Genomic DNA, 12,830 nt, shown 5'->3' with positions numbered 1-12,830 from the left:
AGCAATAAAGTCCAATTAACAGAGGCAATAATTTAATCTTTGTTTCACTTTATTACAGCTGCAGAACTAAAAACTTGGTTCATATCATGGGAAGGCATTGTAAGGCCGTAATTAAAGCGAAAGGTTGCCAATGGTTATGACTGCTGTTCTAATAAATGGTTATGGCTGCTGTTCTAATAAATACACCTTCATAAATGTTCTTTCATTACATTCTTCATTAAATTATCTTTCCATTGATATATAATTTTATGGTATTACTCCACACAAAAGGGGTGTTATGAGCCATCAAACCTCAGAAATACACTATTCACAAAAGGTTTCCACAATCATGGCCACTAGGAGAAGTTGTTCACTTTAAAGTTAATGTTCTTTTTATATGGGATCAGCTTATTATTATTATTTATGCTTCATGTTTATAAATGTGTTGGAAGCCATGTTTATATATGTGTTGGGGCAACCCAGCCAAATGGGCAGGGTATAAATAAAAAATATTATTATTACTACAGTGGTACATTGATTTAAGAGCAGCCCTGTTCCGGAAAAGATTAAGTTTGTAAAGCATCTTCATCATCAGCATCACTGCTACTAAACCATCGGAAGATGCAGACATTTCGTCTTCCTTGCCTCAGGAGACAACGAAAGTCAGAAAGAACAAAGAAACAGCTTTCCCGGATGTTGAGAAAGCTCCTCCCCAGATGGAGGACACTCTGAGCTGTTAACCCTGTGAGCTCTAAACTTCACAACTTATCTTTCCTAACAATTCTGAAGCTGACATTTAAGATGGCTTGGGCAGTTCAGACCAGCCCGGTCGTGGTAGAAAAAGGAATAATTTGAGGAATACTGTTCAAAGAAAAAACTGTAAGTTACTGTTTATTGTGGGGGTGTTAGGTTCCCAGGTGTTATAGGGGCCACGGTTGAGTTCTGTGAAAATAGATGAGGTTGGTCACATAGAGGTATTTTTTGAATTTCCAGGCTGATATGATGATCCCTATGCAAAAGCCTTTGACTGTGTCGACCACAGCAAACTATGGCAAGTTCTTAAAGAAATGGGAGTGCCTGATCACCTCATCTGTCTCCTGAGAAATCTCTATGTGGGACAAGAAGCTACAGTTAGAACTGGATATGGGACAACTGATTGGTTCAAAATTAGGAAAGGAATACAAGAAGGCTGTATACTGTCTCCCTGCTTATTTAACTTATATGCAGAATTCATCATGCGAAAGGCTGGGCTGGATGAATCACCGGAAGAAATATCAGATAAGCAGATGACACAACCCTGATGGCAGAAAGTGAGGAGGAATTAAAAAACCCTTTAATGAGGGTGAAAGAGGAGAGCGCAAAATATGGTCTGAAGCTCAACATCAAAAAAACGAAGATCATGGCCACTGGTCCCATCACCTCCTGGCAAATAGAAGGGGAAGAAATGGAGGCAGTGAGAGACTTTACTTTCTTGGGCTCCATGATCACTGCAGATGGTGACAGCAGTCACGAAATTAAAAGACACCTGCTCCTTGGGAGAAAGGCGATGGCAAATCTAGACAGCATTTTAAAAAGCAGAGACATCACCTTGCCAACAAAGGTCCGTATAGTTAAAGCCATGGTTTTCCCATTAGTGATGTATGGAGGTGAGAGCTGGACCATAAAGAAGGCTGATCGCCGAAGAATTGATGCTTTTGAATTCTGGTGCTGGAGGAGACTCTTGAGAGTCCCATGGACAGCAAGAAGATCCAACCTCTCCATTCTGATGGAAACCAGCCCTGAGTGTTCACTGGAAGGACAGATCGTGAAGCTGAGGCTCCAGTACTTTGGCCACCTCATGAGAAGAGAAGACTCCCTGGAGAAGACCCTGATGCTGGGAAAGATGGAGGGCACAAGGAGAAGGGGACGACAGAGGACGAGATGGTTGGATGGTGTTCTCGAAGCCACAAACATGAGTCTGACCAAACTGTGGGAGGCAGTGGAAGACAAGAGTGCCTGGCGTGCTCTGATCCACGAGGTCACGAAGAGTCGGACACGACTAAACAACAACAACAACAATGACGATTCCACAGGGAGCCTTACCAAGAGAGGCCACGATCCCACGAGTCTCCTCCATGATGTCCTTATGCAGAGCTCTCTGGTCAGGATCCAGCAACGCCCACTCCTCATCTGTGAAACGAACAGCGACATCTTCAAAGCACACTGGACCCTAAAAGAAAAAAGGAAATGTCCTCCTCTGAGGCAGGAGAAATATGTTCTGCTACATGATGCTCTGTTATTTCCTTCCTGTAAATTGCGGTGTTGTTTCAATAGGATTGTTTTGCAGCACATTTTAATTATGGGTGCTTATTTTATGTATCCGTTTTTGTGCAAATAGGTGGAACTCCTCCTTGTGTTTCCCAAGTCATTCTGCCTACGCAAGCGTTCCAGTTTCCCCAATGGAAGGATCCACTTTCTCCTCTCCTTGTCAGCTGTTCTGGGAAGGTTCCCTCCCAATGCCCTAGAGCCAAATTGAAGGGGGTCATGGGGGCATGGAGAGGGGGAGGAATGGGGGGCAGGCTGCATTTTCCAGCTCATGGGGCTGGTTAGGTGAATCCAGGCCACTATTTGTTCTCGTCTGTCCACTGCTTAGAAACCAATTTTTGCATTCAGTTATCAATCTAGAAATAAAATAAGCTGTTTTTGATGGCCATCTGTCTTGTATGATCTAGCAGAGATTCCTGCATTGCAGGGGGTCTCCTGGCTCTGAGAGACAAGCAGGGAGGGTGGCTTCTGCCACTCGCCTGCTTCCTCTTCTGCCTCTGATTCTGCACTGCATTTTGCCACAGAGTCTCCCAGCTCACTAAGCCCTGTTTCCCCTTCAGCTTCTGACCCCTCCTCTTCCCAGGCTTCTCCCTCTGACCTCTCATCCTTCCTCCACCTCCACTCCTTCGGCTCTGAGCCATCTTCCCTTCCTGGTTGCCCGGCTGCTTCCTCCCACTATTCCTCTGTGCCCAACCAGTCCATGACATTGCTCCATCCCTCAGCCTCTGTCCCCACAAGGCAGCTTCCCCTGACCTGATCTGGTTCCACAGCCACTGCTTCTCTTCTGCCCGCATGAAAAGATAGATCAGGAGGTCTTGCCGGCATCCTTCTGCCATCTGCAAGAGAAAAAAGGTAAGCAGGAAGCCAGGAGTGCCTGCACCTCTCACAGGTGAAACAGGGCATCTCTAACTACAGATGAGCATTTGAGAAAGCCTTACCTGCTGAGAGTATTTGGACGTTTGTGCCCATTCCATATTTTAGTTGTGAAAAAATATATCTCCCCTCCTCTGGACCCTTGTTCCCAACTGTCTCCCCCCAAAACAAGATGAAAAGAACCCTCAGATGAGTTGGGAAACCAACAGAACGAGACCAAATGGAGCAAAACCACCTTCCTCCTTACCCAGTGGCCTCTCTCTGGTGTCCAACGGAGGCCTCTCTGCCTCACAGGAATCCAGGTCCATTTCTGCAAAGAGATCCTTTCCCTGAAAAAGAAACAAGGATTCAAAACAGAGAATGGGGGAAAATATAAGAAAGAGAATGACAAAGAAGGGTGTTAGATCTCATTCCATGGATGCCTTGCAGAAAAAGCATGGGCCATCAGCAGACCATTATGGGATGTTTTCTGTCCTGTTTGGAGCCCCTTGGGAGTATCCAGAGGAAAGTTTCTCTCACCTGCTTTCTCTCCTCTGCTTGACTCAGGAGGAAACCTTCGGCCAGGGCCACTGCCTGCGAACTGGTCTCTGCTCCACAGTCCCTCACCCAGCTCTCCATCTCCGGTGGAAGGACAGACAGGAACTGCTCCAAGATCACCAGGTCCAGCATCTCAGCTTTCGTGTGCCTTTCTGGCTTCAGCCACTGACGGTCAAAGTGGTAGAGTCGGCTGCAAACCTCTCGGGGTCCTTTGGCCTCCTGGCAGCAGAACTGCCTCAACTGCTGGCTCTGCACCTCTGAGCGGAGGGTGTCCTCCTCACCCAGGATCTTCTGCACAGAGTTCTCCCAGAATCCCCCACTGCTCCCGGTTTGGATGTCATGGCCTCTTCCTGCTCCAGGGCCAGCTGAGTCTCGCTCACCCATCTGTGCTCTCAGGAAGCCTCTGAGAGATTGGAAGGAACCCTTTGGTCTCCTGCCAAGTTCTGTCTGTCTTAAGGAGAGGCGCTAGCAAATCCTACAAAGCAAATACATTGTTCTGTTACAAAGGTTGTCTAATATCAGGAGAAGAAAAAGGTTCCTTGAGGAAGCATGGATGAGTCTTGCTGGGAACTAGGGCTGGACTGCACCACATCCCAGATCATTAGCTATCTTGGGGGGGGGGGGGAGGAAGAGGAGTAAGAAGAGAAGAAATATGTCTCTAGCCTTCTAGCAATGCAAAATGTGGAGGCAACGGAAGGGATTTCTGGGAGATGAATCAGCCTTGTTGCTCCTGCCTTCCAGTCAATGCATGAAGTGAAAACTGACTGACAAGGGAGTCATTTGTATCTTGTGGGAAATGGATGCTTGGCTCTAGTGGGGATCCTCACCCAGGGGTCCTCAGGAGTTGTTCTCCCCCCAGCCCCACTCCCCTGCTTCTGTCTCCTTTTTTGCACTTGAACTCTCTGGCACTCTTCAGGCAGACCCCTTGGGGTGGGGTCACTTTTTCTTTGCTCTGAGGGCCAGGTATGTTTCTGGCCAACCCCCTGAGGGCCAAGTTCGCAGGGCCAAAAACACCTCCCTTGAAATTTAGGAGTGTAATTTAGTATTAGTATTCTCTTAGATAGCTTAACACACACACAGCTACTGATGCCAAGGTCCCTGGAGTCTCGGTGAGTAGCAGCGCCCATTTCCGGCTGCTTTGCCAGCAACAATCCCTTTGGGAGAGAGAGGATGTGGTCCTGGGATGCCCTGCTCTGGGTGCGAGGGGATTGCTGCAGTGGCCTCCGTGGGGGGCTGCCCTTGGAGATGACTGGGAAACTGGTCCCCAATGCAGCAGCCAGACTATGGCCTGGGATCCCTCTCTTTATTCCTGGCCTTTCTCTCCCACCTTTTTTTTTGGGGGGGGGGGGGCTAGTCCACCTCCTCGTCCAGCTTTGGAAAACCATTTGCACATTTTTCGTCCGTTGTGCAATGAGGCTGAGCGACGTCACACAGAGTTAAAGTCCCAGGGACCCCTTTGTTTAAAGAAGGGAGATCTTTTCTGAAGCAGGGGGGAGGGGTAGAGGGCCGAATGAGTTTTGGATCCTCTGATTTGCAGGAAGGAGAGCATGGCAGACCTGGCCCCTCCCTGGCAGGACCCCCTCCTCCTCCCTGACTTGGGGTCCCCCCCTGCAGGAGAACATGCGGCCCCCCAGGTCCCCTCCCCTGCTGCAGCCCTGGGACCCCCACCAGATCCCAGAGAGAGAGGAGACTCACCAGATCCCAGGAGGGACAGCGAGGCAGCCCTTGCAGGAGAGACACAAAGCAACACCCCCCCTCCCTTGCAGGAAAGGACTGGGGAGGGAGGGGCCTTGGAGCTGGAGGACCTGCCCCCCTTGCTTCCTGTCCTCTCTAGGAAGGCAGCTCGGTTCCCTTTAACCCTTGCCAAGCCGAGTCCCCCCAGCTCAGCCCTCTCTCGCTTGGCAGAACCTGAGATTCTTATTATTTGTTATGGATTTCGGTGGGGGGCAGCTGCCCCCCCGGCTCCGCCCATGCCCAGATATCCTTTTGGGGGTGAGGCTCTTGGCTGGACTCCCTCCCTTGGCCAGAAACCAGAGGAAGAGCCTGCAGGGAAAAGGGCTTTGCAGGAGGCAAGGAAGCTCCTCCTGGAATTCAGGAGTGGAGAGAGAGGAGGGGATCCCAGGATCATCTAGTCCAACCCCCAGCAATGCAGGAATCTCAGCTCAAGCATCCATGGCAGATGGCCGTCCGATCTCTGCTGAGAAACCTCCAAGGAAGGAGAGTCCCCCACCTCCCAAGGGAGCCCAAGGGAGACCTTTCTCCTGCCCAACTGCTCTTAGATGTCCCTCAAGGCAGCGGGTCCTGAGTTCGAGCCCTGCTGAAACAATCGCGCTGGCTGCCAAGGAGGAACCAAGCAAAGTTCATAATAAATAAATCCCATTCTCGTCATAAATGAGTAATACTTTCTTAAGCATGTTGCTATGCAAACATTCAATAGTATGCCATTTCCCCTTCCAGAAATGCTGAATTTCTAACTCAATGGACTAAAAATGGATGGTTGTTATGCTTAGAGAAGCTTTTAATATTTTATGGACTATTGTATTTTAATATTTTGTTGGAAGCTGCCCAGAGTGGCTTGGGAAAAACCAGCCAGATGCCCGGGGTATGTATAAATAATAATAATCATCATCATCATCATCATAATAAAATACTGCTGCTACTGCTGGGCAGATAGGCCTCCTTCTTCAAATGGTTTTGGGTTTTTATCTGTGTCATTTTCAATTGTTATTGATATTAATGTTGTATTCTGAATTTTTGATCTTATGATTTATGTGGAAATTCTTTTCCATTTGGTTGTGTACCTTTGGATGTGTTTTGCTTATCGTTTATGACTTTTGTTATGTTGGTAATTATGTAAATCTTGTCATAACAATAACAACAATAATTTATTATTTATGCCCCACCCATCTGGCTGGGTTTCTCCAGGCACTCTGGGCAGCCTACAACAAATGATTAAAACTACATTAAAACATCAATCCTTAAAAACTTCCCTAAACAGGGCTGCCTTCAGGAGTCTTCTAAACGTCAGAGAGTTGTTTATTTCTTTGACATCCGATGGGAGGGCGTTCCGCAGAAGAGGCGCCACCACCGAGAAGGCCCTTTGCCTATCATGTTGTAAGCCGCCTTGAGCGTTGTTTTAACAATGGAAAGGTTACAAATAAAATAAAGTGATGATGATGAAGATTGAACAGATGTCTACGATTTCCCACAGGCTACTTTGTGTGAGGGGAACTGCAATCCAGGGAGTCTCTGGCAGGAGATTATCAGATAAGGAAAGCTTTATTTACAAAAAAGAGAGAATGGTGAAACAAAGTGAAGACAGGAGATGTGTTCTTTCAGGGAGAAGTTAACTTATTACTTCAGCTAAATGTCTCAGGATTAAACACAGTTCTGCAGGCACAGCTTCTCTTCAACTCCCTCCTCTCAAAATCAGTTGTCACACTTCAGGGAGATGTTCAGGTTTCCAGAATAGGTGGTGAAAGGCTGAACTCTCTTTCTGCTGCTTCTCTCTCACCCCCGAACTTAGTTATGAGGGGTCTTTCCGTGAGGTACTTTTGACACAGCCCAGCTTCCTTCACAGCCAGGGGCCACTTTTCCTGGGTTCCCCTGAGGTATTTTCCTTCGTATGCCAGACCCAGGGGATCCTCTCAGCCCTTGCCACGGACTCGGGAATCTTCTTTTCCTAGAAGATCTCTCCCCCCCCCCTCCTGACTGCAAGGAGACTCCAGAAGAAGAAGAGGAGAGTCTTCCCACAGCTTCTCCCTCCAGCTTCACTCCCTCCAGACCCCCAACATGGTCTCCCCATCTCAGCTGTGAGGCTCCTTCCTCTGGCTCCATAGATATTCTCCTCAGAGCGGAGTATCCACTCAGATCAGAGCCACTTCTCCCTCCCTCCCGCCACCCTCCTCTCATCCCCATCTTCTCCCAACCTTCCCTCTCTCCCATCTCAAATCCCCTCAGAAAGGTCTCTCTTTATTTTCCCTCCAAAAGTGCTGGCGCCACCCCCCTCCGGGTAGCCAATCAGAAAGAGGCTCTGGCCCCCTGGTGGAATGGTGAGGCACTGCACCCCCAGACTCTGCTCTGGCTCTGCTGTCCGTCACAGCAGCCAGCTGCCCCAGCAGGCCTTGCAATCTCCCCACCGCTTGAGCCGTCCCCCATTGTCTCCCGAGAGAGACGGATGAGGAGAGAGCCATTCAGGGGCCACAGGAAAGGGGCATCGGGGGCCGACAGAGGCAAACTGGAGCGGGGCGGCATCGCCGAAAGGATGCCTACCTCTCTCTCCTTCCTTCTCAATATCCGTTATGTCTAGCTAAGAAATTGGGGGAAAGGCAGCTACTCTGTGTAGGGTTTCTTGGGGTTGAGATCCGTAAGCTGAGTATGGTACGATTTCTCAGCATTTAATGACACACTTTAATGGGTAAGTGAACTCATATTGGAAACATTGCAGACACAGTCATGAAGGATTTTTCTAGAGTGTTTTATTCATCCTCACCTAGATAACGTGAAATTAATGGGTGTCACTGTCTCCAAATAACATCAGACCTATGCAAGCAGATTATTGGAATAGGCCAAATGATTCCCCCACCTACTGGAATTCCCTAGGCAAAAAAAACAGGTCATGGGTGCCAGTCCTGAGTGGGCAGAGACAGAAGGTGGAAAATAACCCAGAGACTGGAAGCAACTCAGCAATGATAATAGTGTTTTACTCTTTTAATGATAATAATTTTTATTTATTTATACAACAACTGCAGCAAGGATTGGAAAAATACGTAGTATAGCTGATCTGGAAAAAAACATTTTCCTGGGTTTATGCTTAATGTAGAATGCTGAATGGGAGGAGTTCTGGAATGCCTGGCATCGCAAGGGAGGTGGCTCTTAGCCAGTGGGAGGATGAAACTGTTGGAATTCTGGCCCGGTCAGAGGTATGTGCCTATCTATTCAGGCACCGGGTGAATTCCTTAGACCTCCCTCCGGCGACTCCCGGCAGGAAAAACATACGAGGTCCGTTCCGGCGATGTTCCTCAGGCTGTGAGAAAAACACACCAACTGCTTCTCCTCCTCCCTGCTCCCTGCATATCCCCAGGGAGGGGAATCAGACACAGACAGAAATGTAACTACATGCTTTTATTCCTGTCTTTAGCAGCCATACAGTAAAAGATGTCTGCTCTCTTCAACAAACAGAGAGAAACTGCAAACTCCACCCATGTACATCCTGTACAGGTCATATGACACACACTGAGCTCACATCCTGTGCTCAATAAGGAGAATGGACTGCCCCTTCGTTTTCATGGCAACAGTCACATACTTCCTGTTTGGCTTTCCAGCCACAAGCAGCAGACTGAGCTGCTAGAGCCTTTGCTTGCTGCAGCATTGCTGCTTTAGAATAACAGAAACACCCTTAAGAAGAAGTTACAGATAGGTAGCCGTGTTGGTCTGCCATAGTCAAAACAAAAAATTCCTTCCAGTAGCACCTTAAAGACCAACTAAGCTAGTTCTAGGTATGAGCTTTCGTGTGCATGCACACTTCTTCAGATACACTGAAACAGAAGTCACCAGACCCTTCTATATAGTGAGAAGGTGGGGAGGGGTATTACTCAGAAGGGTGGTGGGAATGGGTGATAGGCAGATAGCTGTGATGAGAAGGGGTGAGAAGGTGAAAAATGGCTTTGTCATGTATAATGAGATAAGAATCCAATGTCTTTGTTCAGACCAGGTCTCTCCATGGTTTTAAGTTTGGTAATAAGTTGCAATTCAGCAGCTTCTCTTTCCAGTCAATTTCTGAAATTCCTTTGTAATAGAACAGCTACTTTGAGATCTTGTATAGAATGTCCTGGGAGATTGAAGTGTTCTCCTACTGGTTTCTCTGTCTTGTGATTCCTGATGTCAGATTTATGTCCGTTTATCCTTTGGCGTAAGGTTTGGCCTGTTTGTCCAATATAGAGAGCTGAAGGACACTGTTGGCATTTGATGGCATACACAATGTTAGACGATGAGCAATTAAATAGTCCCGAGATGGTATGTGTGATGTTGTTGGGGCCAGTAATGGTGTTGTCCGGGTGTATGTGGCAGCAAAGTTGGCATCTGGGTTTATTGCAGGCTCTGGTGCCAGTGTCCGTGTTAAGTCTGGTTGTAGTATTATTGTGGGTTAGGAGTTGTTTAAGATTGGGTGGCTGTCTGTAGGCAATGAAAGGTCTTCCTCCCAGAGCTTGAGAAAGAGAACTGTCATTGTCCAGGAGAGGTTGTAGATCTCTGATGATGTATTGTACTGTTTTAACTTGGGAGCTGTATGTGATGACTAGAGGTGTTCTGTTATTTTCTTTTTTGCGTCTGTCTTGCAGCAAGTTCTCTCTGGGTATCAGTCTGGCTCTGTTGATCTGTTGTCTAACTTCATCTGCTGGGTATTTTAGTTCTCAAAAGGTTTGCTGTAGATCTCTTAGGTGAGAGTCTCTGTCTGTAGAATTGGAACAGATGCAGCTGTAACGTAGTGCCTGGCTATATACAACGGACTGTTTGGTATGTTTGGGATGGTAGCTAGCGGCATGTAGATATGTTTGTCAGTCAGTTGGTTTACAGTATAAGGTGGTGTCTATGCGCCCATCCTGTATTTTTATAGTAGTGTCCAAAAAATGTATTTCTTGCATAGATTGATTCATTGTTAGGTTGATTGTGGGGTGAAAATCATTGAATTTCTGGTGGAAGGTGTCCAGGGTCTGTTGACCATGTGTCCAGATGATAAAAATATCGTCAATGTATCGCAGGTACAAGAGAGGTTTGAGTGGGTAGGAGTTTAGGAAACGTTGTTCTAAATCTGCCATGAAGATGTTGGCATACTGTGGGGCCATGCGGGTGCCCATTGCTGTGCCGCTGATCTGAAGGAACAGGTCATCACTGAATTTGAAGTTGTTGTGGGTAAGGACAAATTGGCAGAGTTTGGTAGCAAAGTCCGCTGTGGTTTTATCTGAAATGGTGTTCCTTATAGCTTGTAAACCATCGTTGTGTGGGATGTTGGTATACAGAGATTCCACATCCATAGTAGCCAGTATAGTATTGTTAGGAAGATTATTTAGAGATTGTATTTTCCTCAGAAAATCTGTGGTGTCACGTACATAGCTGGGAGCACTGATGGCATATGGTTTCAGAACAGAGTCCATATAACTCTGCGGTTATATGGACTCTGTTCTGAAACCATATGCCTATCACTAGAATGTACCACCAGTCAGTTTCATTGGCTGACCCACAGTTCTAGTACTGTATTTAAAAGAGTGATAGGCAGATAGCTGTGATGAGCCTGTTGACGATTCCCCGCGACGGGGTGAGCTCCCGTTGCTCGGTCCCTGCTCCTGCCAACCTTGCAGTTCGAAAGCACGTCAAAGTGCAAGTAGATAAATAGGTACCGCTCCGGGGGGAAGGTAAACGGCGTTTCTGTGCACTGCTCTGGTTCGCCAAAAGTGGCTTAGTCCTGCTGGCCACATGACCCGGAAGCTGTATGCCAGCTCCCTCGGCCAGTAAAGCGAGAGGAGCATCGCAACCCCAGAGTCGGCCACGACTGGACCTAATGGTCAGGGGTCCCTTTACCTTTACCTTCCATCAAGGGTGGTTATTCTAAAGCAGCAATGCAGCAGCAAGCAAAGGCTATAGCAGCCAAGTCTGCTGCTTGTGGCTGGAAAGCCAAACAGGATGTTTGTGACTGTTGCCATGGGAACAAAGGGGCAGTCCATTCTGTACTGAGCACCGGATGTTAGCTCAGTGTGTGTGTGTCATATGACCTGTACTGGAAGTACATGGGAGGAGTTTATTCTTACTGCTGTTGAGTGCAGACATGTTTTCTCTGTACTGATGTAAAAGACAGGAATAAAAGATGTAAAGAGATTTCTGTCTGCTTCTTTCCCCTCCCTGGGGACACCAAAGGGGCGAGAGGAAGAACGGTGTGTTTTTCTCACAGTCTGAGAAGAATCGCCGAGACCTCGGCTGCTTATCAGCAGAGTGGCGCAGCCGGGAGGTCGACAAGGAATATCTGCCGGTGCCTGGAAGACTGGCACATCCCTCTGACCAAGGCAGAATTCCAACAGTGGTAGCAGATGCCGGTTGCTGGTTTCTTCGATCCATGGGAGTCTGCATCAAGGAGTGGCAGAGCTACTGTATTCATCGCTCCATGGAAGCCTGAAGTGAGAAAGCTGATCCTCTGCAGCCAGAAGCTGACCAGACGGAAAGACAGCCAAAGCAACGGAGCCCAAGGTATGAGATTTCGGGCTTAAAAGAGTGAACGTAGATTGAGTTATTCTCTGCTTCACGGGGAGCAGTGTATGGGAAAACAGCTCCAGTTAGAAGAGGCCCGCATTCCAAACATTCTTGTGGTTTCTTGTCCAAGGGATGGAATGCACTGTTGCTAAGCGACGCCCTTCAGTCAAGGCCGTGCCTCAGAGAGGAGAAGTGAAAGTTAAAATGGAATGTTTTGACTACAGAGGCTGAAGAGCTCTTGGAAAATTCCAACGCAGCCAGCGTTGAGAGCTGCCAGGTGGCAAGAGTGTAAACAAACCAGCTTTTGGATTTTAGAGGCTTGTGTTTGAAAGTTAAAGGAAAGGACTTAAAATGGATGCCAAGAAGGGGGGAGGCTTGCCTTCTCCGCCCCTTTTGACCAATGACAATTATGCATCTTGGTCTATTAAGATGAAGGCCCTGCTGCAGAATCAGAGACTGTTTGAGGTGATTGAGAACCCCATCCCTGCAGCACCAACGCATGCTTGGGAGTCACAGGATGTGAAGGCCAGAACGGCTATAATTCTGTGTGTGTCAGATTCGCAGCTTATACATATACAGGCTTTAGACCACGCGAAAGATGTTTGGGACACGCTGAGAAGGACACATCAGAGAGATGCAGGTTCTTCAGCGTTGCTGTATTTTGAAAAGCTGACCAACCTGAGGCTTGCGCCTGATGGAGATGTACAAGTGCACCTGACGGAAATGAAATATCTGCGTCAACAGATGGTGGAACATAATTTCCGTCTGCAGGAGGAAGTGTTTTGCTTCATGGTGATAAACAGCCTGAATCGGACTTACAAAACCGTTGCCAGTCAGCTGGGGTCCCTCCCAGCAACTGAATTGACTTCGGAGAGGGTCTTTGCTGTGGTTCTTTGTGA

At 47.7% G+C, this 12,830-nt stretch overlaps 2 protein-coding genes across 7 annotated transcripts in view; one reads left to right on the top strand and one right to left on the bottom strand.

The window, feature by feature from the left end:
* The window catches only part of LOC310843215 (uncharacterized protein), a 292,631-nt gene that overhangs the window by 253,953 nt on the left and 25,848 nt on the right, over nt 1-12,830 (bottom strand). The window contains exons 1-4 of one of the 2 annotated variants that reach the window (XM_083736128.1): nt 5,362-5,626; nt 3,676-4,168; nt 3,404-3,485; nt 3,037-3,119 (exon numbers count right to left, since the gene is read on the bottom strand). The exons of the other annotated variant lie outside the window; for it this stretch is intronic. Coding sequence (XP_083592254.1) covers nt 3,037-3,119; nt 3,404-3,485; nt 3,676-4,077 — 567 coding nt within the window. The 5' untranslated portion in view covers nt 4,078-4,168; nt 5,362-5,626. Of the gene's footprint in view, nt 1-3,036; nt 3,120-3,403; nt 3,486-3,675; nt 4,169-5,361; nt 5,627-12,830 lie in introns of those variants that run through there. 2 annotated transcript variants of the gene reach the window in all.
* Nucleotides 1-12,830, top strand: part of LOC310843796 (uncharacterized protein) — an 80,707-nt gene that overhangs the window by 64,759 nt on the left and 3,118 nt on the right. The gene's annotated exons all lie outside the window — the stretch shown is intronic.

This window comes from Podarcis gaigeae (genome assembly GCF_964106915.1).
Source record: "Podarcis gaigeae genome assembly, chromosome: 4".
Classification (NCBI taxonomy): domain Eukaryota; kingdom Metazoa; phylum Chordata; class Lepidosauria; order Squamata; family Lacertidae; genus Podarcis; species Podarcis gaigeae.
Note: the sequence above shows the minus strand (reverse complement) of the source record. Positions and strands in the feature narration are given on the sequence as shown.